Source organism: Bubalus bubalis, chromosome 24 (genome assembly GCF_019923935.1).
Source record: "Bubalus bubalis isolate 160015118507 breed Murrah chromosome 24, NDDB_SH_1, whole genome shotgun sequence".
Lineage (NCBI taxonomy): Eukaryota > Metazoa > Chordata > Mammalia > Artiodactyla > Bovidae > Bubalus > Bubalus bubalis.
Genome location: NC_059180.1, coordinates 3,751,941 through 3,771,246, shown reverse-complemented (window position 1 = coordinate 3,771,246; position 19,306 = coordinate 3,751,941). Strand labels below are relative to the sequence as shown.

General features: G+C 45.6%; 2 protein-coding genes and 1 pseudogene across 3 annotated transcripts in view; 2 read left to right on the top strand and 1 right to left on the bottom strand.

Moving 5' to 3' along the window:
• The window catches only part of ZNF12 (zinc finger protein 12), a 34,129-nt gene extending 33,892 nt beyond the window's left edge, over positions 1 to 237 (bottom strand). For both annotated transcript variants that reach the window (XM_006044285.4, XM_044936224.1), the window contains exon 1: positions 101 to 237. The gene's annotated coding sequence lies outside the window, so the exon portion shown is untranslated. The remainder of the gene's footprint in view (positions 1 to 100) is intronic.
• A 2,859-nt stretch (positions 238 to 3,096) lies between these two features.
• LOC102402945 lies at positions 3,097 to 3,667 on the top strand (annotated as a pseudogene).
• Positions 3,668 to 6,492: 2,825 nt separating this feature from the next.
• LOC102402623 (speedy protein E4-like) lies at positions 6,493 to 18,863 on the top strand. The gene is made up of 7 exons (XM_045164332.1): positions 6,493 to 6,514; positions 11,139 to 11,339; positions 12,127 to 12,185; positions 12,864 to 12,949; positions 15,220 to 15,385; positions 15,535 to 15,641; positions 17,997 to 18,863. Exons 1-6 carry the CDS (start codon positions 6,493 to 6,495, stop codon positions 15,592 to 15,594), a joined length of 594 nt encoding a protein of 197 aa, XP_045020267.1. The 3' UTR covers positions 15,595 to 15,641; positions 17,997 to 18,863.
• The last annotated feature ends 443 nt before the right edge of the window (positions 18,864 to 19,306 follow it).

Sequence of the window (19,306 nt, the reverse complement as noted above, 5' to 3'; positions counted from 1 at the left end):
CAGTCGCTGTCTCGTGGGGTCCGGAGCGGGCTCCCCAAGACCTGCTCTCCGAGGGGCGCAGGATCAACAGCCGCCTGGAGGCCGCAGACGCACCACCTACCTCGTCGGGACTCGCTGACCGGCTCCGGGCTCCCCAGGCTCCGGCCGGGGGCTGCTCCTGCGGCGCGCTCCTCTCCCCGAGTCCCTCCTCTCCGCCTCCCAGGCCTCTAGGCCCGAGGAGCCAGCTCTGGGCCTACGGGACAAGCTCCCTTCGGGCCAACGTCGTTCCCGAGGCTTCACCGTGTCGTGCGCTGCAGACGGTCGGGACCGGGCCCCGCCGCTCCTTAGCGTCGCCGCCGCTCGCCCGGCCTCTCCGACCCAGCCCGAGGGCTCCGGGGCTCGAGCTCCGGGGTCTCGGCTCCAGCCTCCGCCCGGCCCGCGAGAACCCTCGCGTGCACAGCCCGCGTCCGCTGGATGCCAGCCCTGCCGGACGGCGATCCAGTCCCGCAGGCCCCGGAATCCCCGCCCGCCGGAGGCCAAAGCCTGGGAACGAGGGCGAGCGGTGACCTGGCCAACGACAGGAAGCAAAAGCGCCGGTACGCGTGCGCGAACACGCACACAGAAAGCGGAGCCCCAACGCCGGAGGACGACGGAAGTCCGGGCACCCGGGCCCGCCCCCGGGAGCAGGACAAATAGCAAGACTCTATTTCCCAGAACTCTCCGCGCCATGAAGTTAGGGAACCTCTTAAATGTCTCCACCTCATCTGGAGGTGAAGCAATGCTGTGCTGAGAGGATGGACCCTCTGAACCAGGGAATCAATATCAGATCAGATCAGATCAGATCAGTCGCTCAGTCGTGTCCGACTCTTTGCGACCCCATGAATCGCAGCACGCCAGGCCGTAATCAATATCCCATTTGTTAACTCCTGTTAGGGGTCAAGGAAAGATAGGGCCTCAGGTGGGGTCCTGTGTGATTGCCTCCTGGATCCCTGGTCCTTTCCCTGCCCAGAGGTATTTTAGGTTAGATCTGAGGATCTCTGACAAACCAGAGAGGGGAAGGAGTGTATCCTGTTCGGTGGTGGTGGTGGTTTATTGGCTAAGTCGTGTCTGTCCACGAGATTCTCCAGGCAAGAATACTGGACTAGGTTGCCGTTTCCTTAACTGAAATACTAACAGTTCAGTTCAGTTCAATAGCTCAGTCCTGTCTGACTCTTTGCCACCCCACAGACAGCAGCATGCCAGGCTTCCCTGTCCATCACCAACTTCCGGAGCTTGCTCAAACTCATGTCCATTGAGTCGGTGATGCCATCCAACCATCTCATCCTTGGGAGAAGGAAATGGCAACCCATTCCAGTATTCTTGCCTGGAGAATCCCAGGGACAGAGGAGCCTGGTGGGCCGCCGTCTATGGGGTCACACAGAGTCAGATACAATGGAAGAGACTTAGCAGCAGCAGCAGCATCTCATCCTCTGTCGTCCCCTTTTCCTCCTGCCTTCAATCTTTCCCTGCATTAGGGTCTTTTCCAATGAATCAGTTCTTCACATCAGGTGGTCAAAGTATTGGAGTTTCAGCTTCAGCATCAGTCCTTCCAATGAATATTCAGGACTGATTTTCCCTAGGATTGACTGGTTGGATCTTCTTGCAGTCCAAGGGACTCTCAAGAGTCTTCTCCAACACCACAGTTCAAAAAGCATCAATTCTTTGGCACTCAGCTTTCATTATAGTCCAACTCTCACATCCATACATGACTACTGGAAAAACCATAGTTTTTACTTGACTGATCTTTGTTGGTAAAGTAATGTCTCTGCTTCTTAATATTCTGTCTAGGTTGGTCATAGCTTTTTTCCAAGGAGCAAGTGTCTTTTAATTTCATGGCTGCTGTCACCATTTGCAGTGATTTTGGAGCCCCCCAAAATAAAGTCTGTCACTGTTTCCATTGTTTCCCCATCTATTTGCCATGAAGTGATGGGACCAGATGCCATGATTTTAGTTTTCTGAATGTTGAGTTTTAAGCCAACTTTTTCACTCTTCTTTCACTTTCATCAAGAGGCTTTTAGTTCTTTTTCATTTTCTGCTATAAGGCTGGTGTCATCTGCGTATCTGAGATTATTGATATTTCTCCCAGCAATCTTGATTCCAGCTTGTGCTTAATCCAGCCCAGCATTTTGCATGATATACTCTGCATATAAGTTAAATAAGCAGGGTGACAATATACAACCTTGATGTACTCCTTTCCCTATTTGGAACCAGTCTGTTGTTCCATGTCCAGTTTTAACTGTTGAAATACTATGTTTCATTAAAATGCTAGGATATAATGAATGTTCAGCCATGATAAAAAATGTTCAATCATGGGCATATGGTTTCTCCAAGGAAGGAAAAGAGAATAGGAATTGTAGCTTTTCTAGATTACACAATCAATGCATTAAAAACAGTAGAAAAATCAAAAAATAAATAAATAAAGTACTAAAAGAAAAAAAACAGTAGAAAAATCAGAAGGTACATACAAATTGAAAAAAGAAAATGGATACCTGGAATCTTACCTTTTTAACAGGATATTGTTTATGTTAGATAAAAATGTAATTTTTCAAAAATAGAATCATAAGGACAATGATTTATCACTATTTTGGGGATGAAATCATGTAACCGTGTTCTCGACCAGTTACTTCTCAAAAGCTGGTATGGGTAAAATTAAAAATAAAATCTTCTGCCAATCCAGAAAATCCTCTTCCCAGATGTAGAAATAAAGAAAACAGTTTTATTGTTGAATAACTATGAAAGCAGGCTGTGGGACTTCCCCGGTGGGCCAGTAGTTAAGACTCTGCCCTTCAAACACAGGGGGCTCAGGTTCAGTCCCTCCAGCAGGAATTAAGATCTGGCATGCTGTGGGACTGGCCAAAAAAAAAAAAGCAGGCTGTGCTGTGCATCACAAGGGAACCACTATTTGTGCAAATGAGATGAACCTCATCTTTTTATATAGCTCAAGAGATAGAATCCATTGCATACATGTTTAAGATAACAGTAATTTGTCTTCTGTGAAAAAACTTGACAACATTTTCAGCTTTGAGGAGGCAAAGATGCTACTTTCTTGGGTTATCAGGAATCCGGGTTGATTCAACACCATCTGCCTCCTCCATGCCACCTAAATTCAACACCAATGAGACCAGAGTCATACAGTGAGGTGCATAGTGGGGAGGTCGGTACCATGTCTGCCCTGGCCCCCAAGACTGGCCCCAGGGTCTGTCTCCAAAAGAGGCTGGTGATGACATCACCAAGGCAACTGGTGATTGGAAGGGTCTGAGGATACAGTGAAACTGATCATTCAGAGCAGACAGGCCCAGATTGAGTGGTACCTTCTACTTCTTATGGAACTGCTGAAGCCCTCAAGGAACTGCCAAGAGACAGGAAGAAGCAGAAGAACACTAGATACAGTGGAAACATCAGTTTTAATGAGATGGTCAACATTGCCAGGCAGATGCATCATCGACCTCTAGCTAGAGAACTCTCTGGAACCATTAAAGAGATCCTGGGGATTGCCCAGTCTGTGGGCTGCCATGTTGATGGCTGCCACCCCAACGACATCATAGATGACGTCAACAGTGGTGTAGTTGAGTGCTCTGCGCTTGAGCCTGGCAAACTTCCAGCCTGTGTGCCACAACTAAAACCCCATAGAGCTGCAGTGAAGACCCAGCACAGCCAAAGTGAAAACAAGACAAAAACAACAACAACAACAAAATCCTGGTTGTGGCAGTTGTCTTGGGCTGCGTCACAAAGTATGCCAAACCAGCGAGCTTAAACAACAGAAATGAATTGTCTGACAGTTCCGCAGGTTGCAAGTCCAAATTGAGGTGTCGGCAGGAGTGGGTCTCTCCAACAGCTGTAGGGGAAGATCTGTTGCAGGTGGAGGGGGCAATTTCTTCACTACATATACACTAGGTAGGTACCAGGTAGGTGCTTGTCAGGAACTCCGATCCCAGCTCTGCTTATCCACAGCAGCACGAGGCAGCTTGACGGGTTGTCATGGACCTGTCGGCAGGAGGACTAGAAGCTGGTTCACATATTTGCTCAGCCCTGGACCCACAGCTTGGCCACAACCCTTCCATGTTAGGGTCTAGGTCATGGTTCACCCCTTCCTCCTTATTTCATTCAATGGTGACATACTTTCTTTAGGATTTCCTGCTGCACCAAGAAATAGAGAAAAACAACAGAATGGGAAAGACTAGAGATCTCTTCAAGAAAATTAGAGATACCAAGGGAACACTTCATGCAAAGATGGGCTCGATAAAGGACAGAAATGGTATGGACCTAACAGAAGCAGAAGATATTAAGAAGAGGTGGCAAGAATACACAGAAGAACTGTACAAAAAAGATCTTCACGACCCAGATAATCATGATGGTGTGATCACTGACCTAGAGCCAGACATCCTGGAATGTGAAGTCAAGTGGGCCTTAGAAAGCATCACTACGAACAAAGCTAGTGGAGGTGATGGAATTCCAGTTGAGCTCTTTCAAGTCCTGAAAGATGATGCTGTGAAAGTACTGCACTCAATATGCCAACAAATCTGGAAAACTCAGCAGTAGCCACAGGACTGGGAAAGGTCAGTTTTCATTCCAATCCCAAAGAAAGGCAATGCCAAAGAATGCTCAAACTACCACACAACTGCACTCATCTCACATGCTAGTAAAGTAATGCTTAAAATTCTCCAAGCCAGGCTTCAGCAATATGTGAACCGTGAACTTCCTGATGTTCAAGCTGGTTTTAGAAAAGGCAGAGGAACCAGGGATCAAATTGCTAACATCTGCTGGATCGTGGAAAAAGCAAGAGAGTTCGAGAAAAACATCTATTTCTGCTTTATTGACTATGCCAAAGCCTTTGACTGGGTGGATCACAATAAACTGTGGGAAATTCTGAAAGAGATGGGACTACCAGACCACCTGACCTGCCTCTTGAGAAATCTGTATGCAGGTCAGGAAGCAACAGTTAGAACTGGACATGGAACAACAGACTGGTTCCAAATAGGAAAAGGAGTTCGTCAAGACTGTATATTGCCACCCTGCTTATTTAACTTATATGCAGAGTACATCATGAGAAACACTGGGCTGGAGGAAGCACAAGCTGGAATCAAGATTGTAGGGAGAAATCTCAATAACCTCAGATATGCAGATGACACCACCCTTATGGCAGAAAGTGAAGAGGAACTCAAAAGCCTCTTCATGAAAGTGAAAGTGGAGAGTGAAAAAGTTGGCTTAAAGCTCAACATTCAGAAAACGAAGATCATGGCATCCGGTCCCATCACTTCATGGGAAATAGATGGGGAAACAGTGGAAACAGTGTCAGACTTTATTTTTCTGGGCTCCAAAATCACTGCAGATGGTGCTGCAGCTATGAAATTAAAAGACGCTTACTCCTTGGAAGGAAGTTATGACCAACCTAGATACCATATTCAAATGCAGAGACATTACTTTGCCAACAAAGGTCTGTCTAGTCAAGGCTATGGTTTTTCCTGTGGTCATGTATGCATGTGAGAGTTGGACTGTGAAGAAGGCTGAGCGCCGAAGAATTGATGCTTTTGAACTGTGGTGTTGGAGAAGACTCTTGAGAGTCCCTTGGACTGCAAGGAGATCCAACCAGTCCATTCTGAAAGAGATCAGCCCTGGGATTTCTTTGGAAGGACTGATGCTAAAGCTGAGACTCCAGTACTTTGGCCACCTCATGCGAAAAGTTGACTCATTGGAAAAGACTCTGATGCTGGGAGGGATTGGGGGCAGGAGGAGAAGGGGACAACAGAGGATGAGATGGCTGGATGGCATCACTGACTCGATGGACGTGAGTCTGAGTGAACTCCAGGGGTTGGTGATGGACAGGGGGCATGCTGCGATTCATGGGGTCGCAAAGAGTCGGACACGACTGAGTGACTGAACTGAACTGAACTGAACTGCACCAGCGGGGCTTCCACGGTGGCTTACTAGTAAAGAACCCTCCTGCCAATGCAGGAGATGTGGGTTCTATCCCTGATCTGGGAAGATCCTCTAGAGAAGAAAATGGCAAGCCATTCCAGTATTCTTGCCTGGAGAATCTCATGGACAGTGGAACCTGGTGAGCTACAGTTCTTGGGGTCACAAAGAGCCGGACACAACTTAGGAACTGAATAACAGCAATTGCACCAGCCTGGGCAGCCCATCTCACCCAGAGATTTCCATCAGAAGCGTGTCAACAAGAAAGTTCAAATTAGGCTCTATCTCAGTGCTGTGGAATTAGAATCTGTGAGCCTAGGTCCTGGCATCTGTTTATTATTTTCTCCATGTGATCCTCAGCTGAAAGGATTGTATTGACAAAGCACTTTAATTTCACACTGCTGATATTTCTGCAGTACAGTTATCTTAAGCTGCATTCATAAGAGGGAGAGAGAAGAGGAGAAGTGATAGTTCTGCTTTCCCCACTGAATACACTGTTACTGAACCAAACTTGAGTCTGCTCACATGCACACAGTAAAGCCAGTCTCCTGACACCGAGTCATGAGGAAGGAAAGGGAACAAGGTGACAAGCAAGGAGTCCAGGCAGCTAGTGGTCATTAGGCCCCAACTCCCCCAATGACTTTCAGGGAAGAGTTTTTAAAGATGGGGTGTGGCTGTTGGTAGGAATATAAGGTGCAGCCACTATGGAGGATAGCATGGAAGGCCCTTAAAAAACTGAAAATAGAGCTACTATGTCATCCAGCCATCCCACTCCTGGGCATGTATCAGGAGAAACCCACAACTCAAAATGATCCATGCACCTCTATGTTCATAGCAGTATTATTTACGCTAGCCAAGACACAGAAGCAACTTACATGTCCGTCAACAGGTGAATGGATAAAGTTGATGTAGTCCATATACACAATGAAATGTTACAAAACCTTAAAAAAGAACGAAACAGTGCCGCTTGCAGCACCATGGGTGGAGCTAGATATCATAATACTAAGGGAGGTAAGTCAGAAAGAGAAAGACAAATACAATATGATATCACTTCTATGTAGAATCTTAAAAAATGATACAAATGAACTTATTTACAAAACAGAAATGGACTCACAGACATAGAAAACAAATTTATGGTTACCAAAGGAGAAATGTGAGGGGTGGAGAGAGAAATTCGGAGTTCGGGGTTAACATATACACACTACTACATATAAAATGGACAATCAGGACTTTCCCAGTAGTCCAGTGGTTAAGACTCTTCACTCCCAATGCAGGAGGCGTGGGTTTGATCCCTGGTCAGGGAACTACAATTCCCACGTGCCACATGGTAAGGCCAAAAAAATAGACAATCCTCAAGGACCTACTGTATAGCACAGGGAACTCTACACAATATTCTGTAATAACCTAAGGAGTTTCTTGGTGGCCTAGTGGTTAGGAGTCCAGGCTTTCACCACTGTGGCCCAGGTTCAATCCCTGGTCAGAGAACTGAGATTCCACAAGCTGTACAACATAGGGGAAAAAAAAATTCTGTATTAACCTAAAGGGGAAAAGAATCTGAAAAAAAGAATAGATATATATAAATGTATAACTGAAACTAAGATAACATTATAAATCAACTATACTCCAATATAAAATTTAAAAAAATTTTAAGTGAAGGAAAAAGAGTCGGGGAGGGGTGGTTGTGGGGTTGTGTGATCAGCTTGTGGACCTTCCTCTGATTGGCTGGTGTTGAGGTAACCAGGAGTCAACGTCATTAACCTTCTGGTTCCTACTGGTCTGGGGTCTACATGCTTGTGACTTCTTCCACCTGATGGGGTTTTCAGTATCTGTGAAACAGCTCACAGGGCTTGGCCCAGAATCTTATCTATACCCCTTGTGGAGGGACTAAAGGACACTGACTTTGTTTAATGGTTAAACTATTATTATTTTATCTCTTTTTGGCTGTTTTTCTTTCTTTATGCATGTTCTCACTTCTTTGATTAGATTTACTCTTTGGAACTTGGAGAAGGCCTAGGAAGCTAAAATTTCCTAAAGACAAGATGAAGGGGAAGACAGGAGGAGAATTCATCCCAAAAAATCCTGAGGTCCTGCTTAGTTACAGCAGCAGATTCAATCTGGGTTGTTTATGCCATTTTTGGTCAACATAGCAACAGACCCCACACAATTGTAGCCTGATTGAGCAAGGTGGGCAGGGGAAGATTGGATTATGCAAACCTAGATTTGAAGATTAGATTAAACAATCAAGGCATTTTGCTGTTCATAAGAGAAACTTTCAGGAAGACAGAAAACCAATCTTCTAATATTTGAAAGCTTGTTAACCGGGAGAGAGAGTGAACTTCTGTTTTGTTATGGAGAGACCTAATCAGCGTTGATGGTTGAAAGCCTAATGATTGCAAACCTGAACTCATTTGCCTCCTAACAATTGAACATCGTCCACAGCAGAAGGACACAGGTCCTCAAGCAGCAGTGCTTTTCCCAGCAGTGCCCATGCGAGGAGAACCAGTCCAGTGGCAGCTGGGGAGGACATCAGATGAGGTTTGCAGGGCCTCTGAGACCTAGTCCATCTCAGAAAGTCATGGAGAGCAACCCAGAGAGATGGTCTCCGTCCGCACCTTCGATGAACTGCTCTGACTCTAGATGACCAGCTAGAAACACGTAAGTGATCAAAATACAAAATAAAACTTTGGGCACACCCTGAACAGCAGAGGTACTTCTCATCAAAGTCCAAACAATAATTCAAAAGCAGGGCTCAGAGCCAAAGTTGTGAAACAACCCAAGTGTTCGTTGACAGATGAATGGATAAAGAAAATGTAGTGTGTATGTTGATACAATTAATCCATAAAAGGGAAGGAAACTTTAAAAATCTATACAGAGAGCATTTATTTATTTATTTAATGGTTATTTGATATTTCTTTTTATACACAGTGAAAATTTGATAATTCCACTTTTAAGAGGAAAAGTTAGTATTTCTCTGTAGAAACAAGTTTCAGCAGTAGAGGCATAAGGGGCTCCCCAGGTGGTGCTAGCGGTAAAGAACCTGCCTGCCAAACTAGGAGATGTAAGAGATGCGGGTTCAATCCCTGGGTCAGGAAGGAGAGAATGGCAACCCACTCCAGTATTCTTGCCTGGAGAATCCCATGGACAAAGGAGCCTGGTGGGCTGCAGTCCATAGTGTTGCAAAGAGTCAGACACAACTGAAGTGACTTAGAATGCCCGCATGCAGAAGAGGCATACGCATGCACAAGAACACAGAGGACACAGGACTATAGCCCTCCAGCCTTCCCCATGTCTGATCCCCCAAAGAGACCTGCTGGCTCTTCCTCCAGATGCCTGGAACCTGATGACTTCTCTCCATCTTTTACCCACCCCCGAACTCCTAACCACATCTGGGTCTCCCTAGTTCCAACTCCTGCTGAGTCTCCACCCCATTTTCACATCTTGTGGGGTCTTAGTTCCCCGTCGAGGGGTTGAACCCAGGGCCTCAGCAGTGAGAGCACAGAGTCCTAACCACTGGACAACCAGGGGCTTCCCTCCACCCCACCCATTAACACAGCAGGCGACATTAATTTTTTTCCCTTTCGATGCAAATTGGATTGTGGCTCCTCTCCTTCACTGGTTTCCTATTGCACTTAGGATACATCAGAATGACCTCAGATCCAGGGTTTTCTTTCCTTCTTGCCTATTGTGTACCATCCACACCACCTTTGGAGGTCTAAGGAGTAAATTTTGATTTAGGCTACCACAAGGGTGAACCTTGACGATGTTACACTAAGTGAATCAGCCAGATATAAATGGACAAATGTTATACAATTCCACTTCTATGAACTCCCTAGAGGGGTCAGATTCAAAGAGATAGAAAGTAGAAGGATGGGTGCCAGGAGCTGGGGCAGGAGGATGGGGAGTTAGTGTTTAATGGGGACAAAGTTTCAGCTTGGGAAGATTAACACATTTTGGAGATGACAGTGGCAATGGGTGTACAACAACATAAGTGTTTGATACTCAATTGTACCCTGAAAAAGGGCAAGCCTGCTGGGAAGGGATAAACAGGGAATCCAGCACCTGAAGGATGGTTTTGGGGGATGGTCAGGAGTTGGGTCAGTAGCAGGAGATACAATTTCCCCTTAATCTCCAGGAGAAGTGGACACCTCGGTCAAACAGTTAACTTGTGTTTTTCTTCAAGCTGGTTGCCAGATTGGAATGACCAGTGACATCAGAGGCTTCTGACCTTCCTGATTGGAAGAGCAGACTCCCATAGTGCTCAACAGCAGAGGTGGACAACAGCATCTCCCCGGATCATCCTCCACTCCCAGTTCATCCTCGGCTTGAAGAAGGGACATCACGCTTGCATTTGGCCAGGATCCAGAAGAGCTGAGACAGAACAGAGTCTAGGTTGTGTGGAAGAAGAGTTCGGGAGAAATCACGGCCAGTTGTTGCCTGAATTCCCAGTTTGAGGACCTGAGCCCTCAGTCCAGTTTCTTGGGGCTCCCCATGGAGATGTGAAGAAAGCCCAGGACCCTCAGGTGAGGGAGCTGGACACGAGAAGGAATTTCAGGGGGTTAACACTGGGGAGGAAGGGGTACAGAGGTCAGGAAGGAGCTCCTGTATAAGGTGAGTGTGGAAGGAAGGAGATATTCAGAAAGTCAGAGGCTTGGGGAGGAGAGGACAGGAGCTGGAGACACAGAAAACCTGGGAAGCAAGAAAGGAGGTTAGGACCTGAGATCCAAGGATGAGAGAAAGGAGCAGGGGAAACAAAGGGAGGGTTCCTTTTTTTTTCCTGAGTGGGAGAAATTGCTTCTCTGGTGAGTCGGTGGTAAAGAATTCACCTGCCAATGCAAGAGACTTGGGTCTACTCCTGTGTTCTTGTCTGAAAATCCCATGGGCAGAGCAGCCTCATGGACTACAGTCCATGGGGTCACAGAGAAACATGACTTGGCGACTAGAACAACACAGTGGGAGAAATTATCTGCCATGAGGAAGAGATTTTCAGGATGGGAAACTGGAAAAATGGCCCCCAAAATGGGGGGAGGGGTAAGTGGATATTGACAGAGAAAGATGGAAAGGACAACAATCTATGAGACTGGAGAGACTGGATGGGGAGAGTTGGGGATGGGAGTGGGAATGGTTTAGGGGTTGGGGAACCAGTGGCTGAATTCCAAAGACAAAAGCTTCATATCAAAAAGCTTCATAACCCTCTTTTCCTTTCTCAGCACTCTGGGCCGGCTCCAGCTCCCTGCCTTGGCGACCTGGCTATAAGAGGAAGTGGTCAGCGGCATTTGGAGCAGAGGCGGAGGACGAGGCCCAGGACAGCTGGATCGTGAAGTCGCTGAGTGGGCTCAGGATGAAGTTGAAGAAACAGCACGTGTTCTTGATGCTGCCTGAACACCACGTGATCTTCAACAAGATGCTTGGTAAGGACCCTTCCCCATCAGCCCCACAACCTCCTGTTCTATAATTAAAAAAAAAAAAAAAACTTCTAACAACTACATTTTTCCAAGGGAGAGGAATTCCCTGCTAGCTGATGAGCTCTCAGTCCCTGGGGGACTCGGGACTGATCACTCACCAGGGACACTTAGGAATGAGGCAGGATTAGATTAGATTTAGAAATGATACTGACGGCTCAGTGGGGAAGACTCCACCTGCAGTGTAAGAGACGCAGGTTCGATCCCTGGGTGGGAAGATTCCCCTGGAGAAGAGAAAAGCTACCCACCCCAGTATTCTTGCCTGGAGAATCGCATGGACAGAGCATGGTGGGCTATGGTCCATGGGGTGGCAAAGAGTCGGACATGACTGAAGCAACAGAGCACAGCACAGCACAGCAGAGATCAGTCTTGGAAATGATCATCTTGTAAGATTAGGGTAACTTGGTAGCTGCACCCCTGAGAATTCTTAGCCCTGACTGAATCTAGGCTGTTTGAATCTACATGCCTGACATGACTGTCAGGTGAGAAATTGTGATAACTTGACGGCTTCTGCAGGGCTACGTGCATGCAGAACGAAGGGGCACCGGTCCCTCTCATTTGCCAGCCCTAGAAGGGGAGTCACCCCCTTTCCTCATCCAGTGAAAGGTCTTCCCTCCCCCCGCCCTGAGTCACATTCCAGAATTTCCCCATTGGAGGTATCGTTCTCCCTCTTTGTTCTGGAATGTTCTCCTGGCAGCCCTGTTGCTATTGTCTAACATCTGCCCTCTTTTCACAGAGGATCATGTCGTTAAGAGATTCCTGGCCTGGGACAGAAACCTGAAGGTATCCGACAAGGTGAATCATCCACTGAGAGGGATTTCTGCTCCAGCACCTGTCCGGGGTTGGGTGGGGTGGGGGTACTCTCTAAACCCAGATTTCCACTCCCCTTTCCAACCTGATGCCTTGTCAGCAACCCCCTCCGGGGGCCTGGAGGTGTCCTCTGGGGTCTGAGCCCCAGGCGAGTCACTTGGTGGTGGTCACCTAAATCCCCTGCTCTGCTCAGAGGAGACTCATCTTTGCTCCAGCTCATCAAAAACCATCCAGGGCTGGCTGCCCTCAAATCCACAGCCCCTGTTCTGGGAGCATCATGGACTTTGCGTCCTCTCCTCCTCCGAATAATCAAGCTCACCCAAAATGGGGCGGGGGCTCTTCTCCGAGGGGCACCACCCAGTCCCCACCTCCTTCTCTTTGTGGCCGCCGTTTAGTCACTAAGACATGTTGACTCTTTTGAGATCCCACGGACTGTAGCCCACTAGGCTCCTCTGTCCAGGGGATTTTCCAGATAAGAATACTGGACTGGGTTGCCATTTCCATCTCTCGGGGATCTTCCCAACCCAGGGATGGAACCTGAGTCCCCTGCATTGGCACATGGGTTCTTTACCACTGCACCACCTGGAAAGTCCTACCATTCCCTTCTCTGTTTTTCCTCTTCTGGGATGTGACCTCTCTCTGTTTTTTCTTTCTGTCCATCAGTATCTCCTGGCGATGGTGATCGCTTATTTCAGCCGAGCCAGCCTCCTCTTCTGGCAATACTGGAGGATCCATTTCTTCATAGCTCTGTGAGTAGCTTGCTCTATCTCCCCATCAATGCTCAGCACCCTGGGAGGGTGGAGGGAGAGGTATGGGGCTCGTCCCTTTCATCTTTTTTTTTTTTTAAAAAACACCTATTTGTACTGTTTATGGTGGAGTGCTTTCTTTTTGAAGTATGTTTTTTTCCTTATAGTAATTGAAGTACGGTTGACTTACGGTGTTTCAGGTACACAGCAAGTTTATTCAGTTATACATATACACATTTTTTTTCAAATTATTTTCCATTATAGGTTATTACAAGGTATTTTGACTATAGTTCCCTGTGTTAGTCACTCAGTTGTGTCCAACTCTGTGACCCCAAGGGCTGGAGCCCACCAGGCTCCCGTGTCAATCCCTGTGCTATACAGTAAATCTTTGGTTTTTGTTGCTTGTCTATTTTTTTAATTAGAAATCTAGCATTCTATTCATACTAAGTCAAACAAATATAGTCAAAATGTCATAAATTTTTTAGTTAGGCCAAAATTCATAAGTTTTCTAAGCTATATATACATATGATTTATATATATACATACATGTATGTATGCAAAAGATTTTCTACTACACTTGATAAAGTCTTGAGACAGAACATCAAAAAAAAACGAAATGGAGAAATTAGAAAACACAAACCAAATGAAATGGGAAGACTGAATATCAAATAGAAAAAGTGAAAAAAAAACTAGATAAAAGTAAAAAATCATGTATATATATGATCCATATATATATATATGAAGTATGTTTTTTATATTGTTGTCAAAACAAACCCTAATATCAGTCAAAAGACTGAAGGAAACAAAGAAATCCTGCTAAGAGGAGAGGAAGAAAGAACTGACACCATCCTGCCCCCAAGTGAACAGGCTTGAGAGTTTCCAGCTTGAATTCTTCTGTCGCACTCCTTCCCACATCAGTACCAAGTGTCGCCATGTTCCATTTCTGGGTTCCCATGACAAAGGCCACGACTGGGGTCCTCATTACACAGCTGAAATCCGGTGTAAAACCCTCCCACTTATGTTTCTTCCAAGTTTCTCCCCCAAGCCAGTCGGCTTTATTTGCCTGAATATTCTTCCAAAGACACGGGTATGACCTGTGTTCGTTGGCTAATTACTCTCCAAAGTCAAGGCCAGAATTCAGGGCTGGAAGTCAGCCCTCCTGACAGTTGCCATCACCCTTGCTTAATGTCCGGATTCTTTATTCCTTTGTTTCACTGTTCCCTCCAAATGCCCTTCCCTCTATTTTATATTTTATATCCTTATGCTTTCTTTCCAGATATCTTTCCCACACACATTTATCCGAAGAAAATGACCTTATCCTTGAGTTCAAACACCAAAACCTTCATAATGCCTGAGCTCCCTAATTTCTGCATCCTACTAACACTTTCCTTAAAATCCTATTATAATGTGATGTTTTGCATTATAGTCATTTCTTCTCTCCCCTCCCCCTTCCCCAATCCTGTTACACTAACCACTGGAGAAGGTAGGTCTTGTCAAAATACCAATGCATTGGTATTTCCCTCAGCACAATTCTTTTCATTTTGCAACGGTTTGTTATAGTGAATCTCCAAGGTAATCTGTATTGCATTTGGCTATAAAACATTCTTCCATTCATTCAGTGAAACCTTATAAAGGGCACCCTATGTGGTTGGGGCTTCCCTAATGGCACAGTGGTAAAGAATCCACCTGCAATGCAGGAGATTTGGGTTTGATCCCTGGGTCAGGAAGATCCCCTGGAGAAGGAAATGGCAACCCACTCCAGTGTTCTTGCCTGGGAAATCTCCTAAACAGAGAAGCCTGAGAGGCTACAGTCCATGGGGTCACAGAAAGTCAGACACAGCTTAATGACTAAACAACAACAATGTGCTGGGGGATATGAGGTGATGGGAAGAGAGACTCAAGAAGGGCTGCTGAATTAATGCATCAATAAGAGCCAAGCCCTAAACATATCATTTAGTAGGAAAGGGATGAATGCAGAAATAGATCAGTTCCAGCCCTTAGGAACTGTACATGTACCTACAACCTAGGGAGTCAGGTGTGTGCACATAAAACCAAAGGAAAAGAACAGAGGTTGGGATTTCATCCTCATCAACAAGGTGTTAGAGATGCCCTTCTGAAGGTCCCGCCCAGCAGTGGCTCTTTGATGACCAAGGATGCTGGGGAGGGCTGGGAAGGTTGTGTGAAGATGCTCAGCCTGCATCCTTTCTAGAAAGCTGACCTCAGGCAGAGGCCCTTCCTGTCCTGCTCCTGACAGCCACCTGATGTCTTTTCAGCTACCTGGCCAGTAAGATGGAAGAGGACAACCAGGCCCCCAAACAGATCTTTTCGTTCCTCTATGGAAGGAACCACTCCCAGCGTCCCTTGTTCCACAAACTGGTTTTCCAATTCATCTGTTCCATGAACTGGAAGATGAGGGTCACACAGGAAGAGTGTGAGAAGGTGGGTGGGCTGTGGGGGCTTGGAAGTGAGGGTGGTGAGGAGAGGAGGGATCATGGGGATTGGGGGAAAGAATTGGAAGCTGGACAAGGGGAGGTGAGGGGTCGACTTGGAGAGGCATCATCATTTCAAGGGACTGTTCATCTTTGCAGATCCAAGCTTTTCACCCGAGGCTCTGGGTGTGGGATCGAGATCGTGCCCTCTTGCCCTAGGGGCCCCCCAGGACCACGAGGGCCTGAGATCACCAGCCTAAGGAAAGGTAGGTCTGTGTCCTCGCAGATGTGGGCAGAATGATGTGTTGTTCATTGAGGATTCCAACTGTGGACCACCATCACCTTCCATCCTGTGACTTAGGCCAGCTGGGCACACAGCCAGATGCTGACTCAGTTCCCAGCCACAGACTGACCACCACATACAGATGCAAGTACAGTGGGGTCCGTGGGTGCCAGGCCTCGGGGAAAACTACTTGTCACAGAGGCATGGGTTTGGCTGCAATCATTTCACCCAAAACAATGGGGTCCAAATAACAGCTTTGATGGGATGTTGGTTTTTGTGAAAAGTGAATACTTCTAATTTTTTCCATATATTGTGTTTTGAGTTTCTCTTTTTAATTCATCTGTGGCCTTTCATCCCTCGGGATAGCGACTCTTAGAATTTATCTTCCATGAAGTCAATGTCTACAAATAGGATGTTAGACAGAACAACCTACACGGTCAATGATAAAAGAGAAATTATGACTAGCTTTATTTTCATCCAAATTCACTTTCAAATTCCTTATCGCCAGATCACCTGTGGTTATTTCCTCTGACTCACCACTCCTGGACCAGTCACTCCTCTTGTACAATGACATGTTTCCCATCTCAAGTTTTTGGTCAAGGGAGTTTATCAGAACCAGTGAAGGTTAAGAAAGGCGATCTTCAACCTGGCTTATTATGATCTACCAATGGAGTTATAGATGTGGGCAGAAAATTAAGCAAAGGTTTGGTTTAAATTGTAAACTGTCTTAGTCCATTCGAGTTTCCCTAACAAAATACTACAGACTGGAGATAGTCCCTGGAGGTCTAGTGGTTAAGACTCTGCTTTCAATACAGGGCACATGAGTTCAGTCCCAGGTTGGGAAGTTCCGCATACTGTGCAGTGTGACAAAAAAAGAAAAAAGAAAAATACTACAGCCTGAGGGGTTACGGAGAAGGCAATGGCAACCCACTCCAGTACTCTTGCCTGGAAAATCCCATGGACGGAGGAGTCTGGTAGGCTGCAGTCCATGAGGTCGCTAAGAGTCGGACACGACTGAGCAACTTCACTTTCACTTTTCACTGTCATGCATTAGAGAAGGAAATGGCAATCCACTCTAGTGTTCTTGCCTGGAGAATCCCAGGGACGGGGGAGCCTGGTGGGCTGCCGTCTATGGGGTCGCCCAGAGTCGGACACGACTGAAGTGACTTAGCAGCAGCAGCAGCAGAGTGGGTTAAAAACAACAAAAACCATGGGCCCTTTTATTATGGCAGTAATCTCATTCATGGGGACTCTACCCCATGACTTAATAACCTCTCAAAGACCCCACCTGCAAAAACCATCACCTTGCTGTAGTTAATCTCTCTGTCATGTCCAACTCTTTGAGACCCTGTGGACTATAGCCCACCAGGTTCTTTTGTCCATAGGATTTCCCAGGCAAGAACACTGGAGTGGGTAGCCATTCCCTTCTCCAGGGGATCTTCTTGATCCAGGGATGGAACCTGGGTTTCCTGCATTGCAGGCAGATTCTTTACCGTCTGAGCCACTGGGGAAGCCCAATACCATCACCTTAAGATTTATGATTTCAACATAAGAATTTTAGGGGGACACAACATTCAGACCATAACACTAACCAAGTTTAGGAGTGAGTATTATTTAAATACTAGGATCCAGGCTTAGGATTAGGGATCAGGCATCCGGTCTTATGATTCATAATGTTGACTTTTTAGTAATATTTGTAGCATGGTTGAAAGTTCAGATTCTGAGTGGTGCAAAAGGATGGAGGTGAGTTAAAACTACAGCAGCATTCTCTGAGTGCCAGCTCCCTGAGCAGAATCACCTAGAATCTTGGCCATAAAGCAAATTCCAGGGCCTGACCTTAGGTGTATTCAGTCATTTCTGGAGTTGGGGTTACCAAAGTCCAAGAATCACACTTGAAAACCCTGGTTCAGGATTGTGGTTTAGAATGGAGAATTTGAGGTAAAACTGGGATTATTAATTAGCCTGAACTCTGGTTAGAATTGACTGGGAATGTAAATAATCTTTTTGTAATCATTTTATTTCGTTATTCGCTTTTGTCTGTGCTGGTTCTTTGTTGCTGTGAGGGCTTTCCTCTGGTTGCGGTGTGCGGCTTCTCACCGCAGTGACTTCTCTTGCTGTGGAGCACAGGCTCTAAGGTGCTCCGGCTTCAGTAGTTGTGGCACATGGGCTTCGTTGCTCCTTGGCACATGGGATCTTCCCAGATCAGGGATCAAACCCATGTCCCCTGCATTGGCAGGTGGATTCTTTACTACTGAGCCAGCGGGAAAGCTCATAAATGATCTTTATATCTGGAGAGTTGCCACTTCAAAATCTGACACCCTAACTCTCTCACTTCCAGATCACCAGAGGAGATGTGGATTTTCAAGGGAAAGTCAATCCAGACACTGATGACAGCCACAAGGAAGGACAAGAGAAGCCTCTGTGCAGATAATGGGAAAGAACCCAGCATCTTCTAGACTGAACTGAAGAGAGTTTTTGGTCGTACTCCTAGGAGCAGAGTGTGCTTCCAGGAGTCTTTGGTGGGACAATAAGAAATCAAGGTTTTTTTCAGATTCTCTTCTTTCATAAGGCACCACCCCAATTTTCAGATTAATTCACATCTCCCCCGAGTTAGATGTTGGAGGCCCCGTTTTTATACACTAGTTTGCTCTAATCTAGATTCATGTGAAGGTGAAATGTAGGGGCTTGGAATAGGAAGGAATTACTTTAAAATATAAAATTAGAGCCATAGCATCATGATAGATGACTCAAAGTTTTCCATCATCACTGGCTTATTTTGAGAATGTTGCCTGTAAAATTATTGTATTTATTTTTATATTTTATTTTTATATATCTACTTTAAATAGTTTCAAAATAGTCTTTGTTTTGAAAACATGTTATTCCTAGAAAATTTTGTGATGGATATTATAGCTGTTGTGTGTAGGTAAATACAATTTTGTATACATTTTCAAGAGGTTTCTGTATTTTTAATCTATTATATTTACATAATATATCGATTCTACTTATAGCTAGGTGGGTCATTCCTCCTAATTTTTGTAAACATAAATTTTAACTTCTAAAGTTCTTATTATTGAATTGTGAAAATTCAGTTGTAATTTTTTTAACTTGTCTTGAGATGTTTGTATGTAATTTTAGATTATTAAAGAGGATAATGCTGTGTAGCTTTTAGGGAAATATAATAAAGATGAAACTCTTTTCACACTCATTATGTGTGTGGTCATTACCAGTTTGGTTTGCCTGTTTGTGGTCAAACTAGATGTTATGTTGCTTAATGGCGTCGTGATTATCCAACCACATTTCTTAACTCTGAAAAATAATCCTGAATTATTTTCCATGTAGAAAAAGCAATCAAAGATGAGGCAGATCTCACATCATTCAAAAATTCAATACTGAGAGACAAGTGTTGGGTAAAAGGAAAAACAGCTTTATTGAGGAAGCCGGCAACCCTGCAGAGAAGTTGGCTTCATGTCCCAAAAAACCAACTCTCCCGTCCCCAGGTTTTGCTTGAGGATTGTAAAGGGAGTAGAGGAAGGGGCTACATACCGAAGAGCAGGTTATGGGGTGAGTGATCAGTTTATGACATTCTTTTCATCTGTTGGTAATTTGAAATGAACACCATCAATCTCCAGGCAGGAGACCAGGAGACTT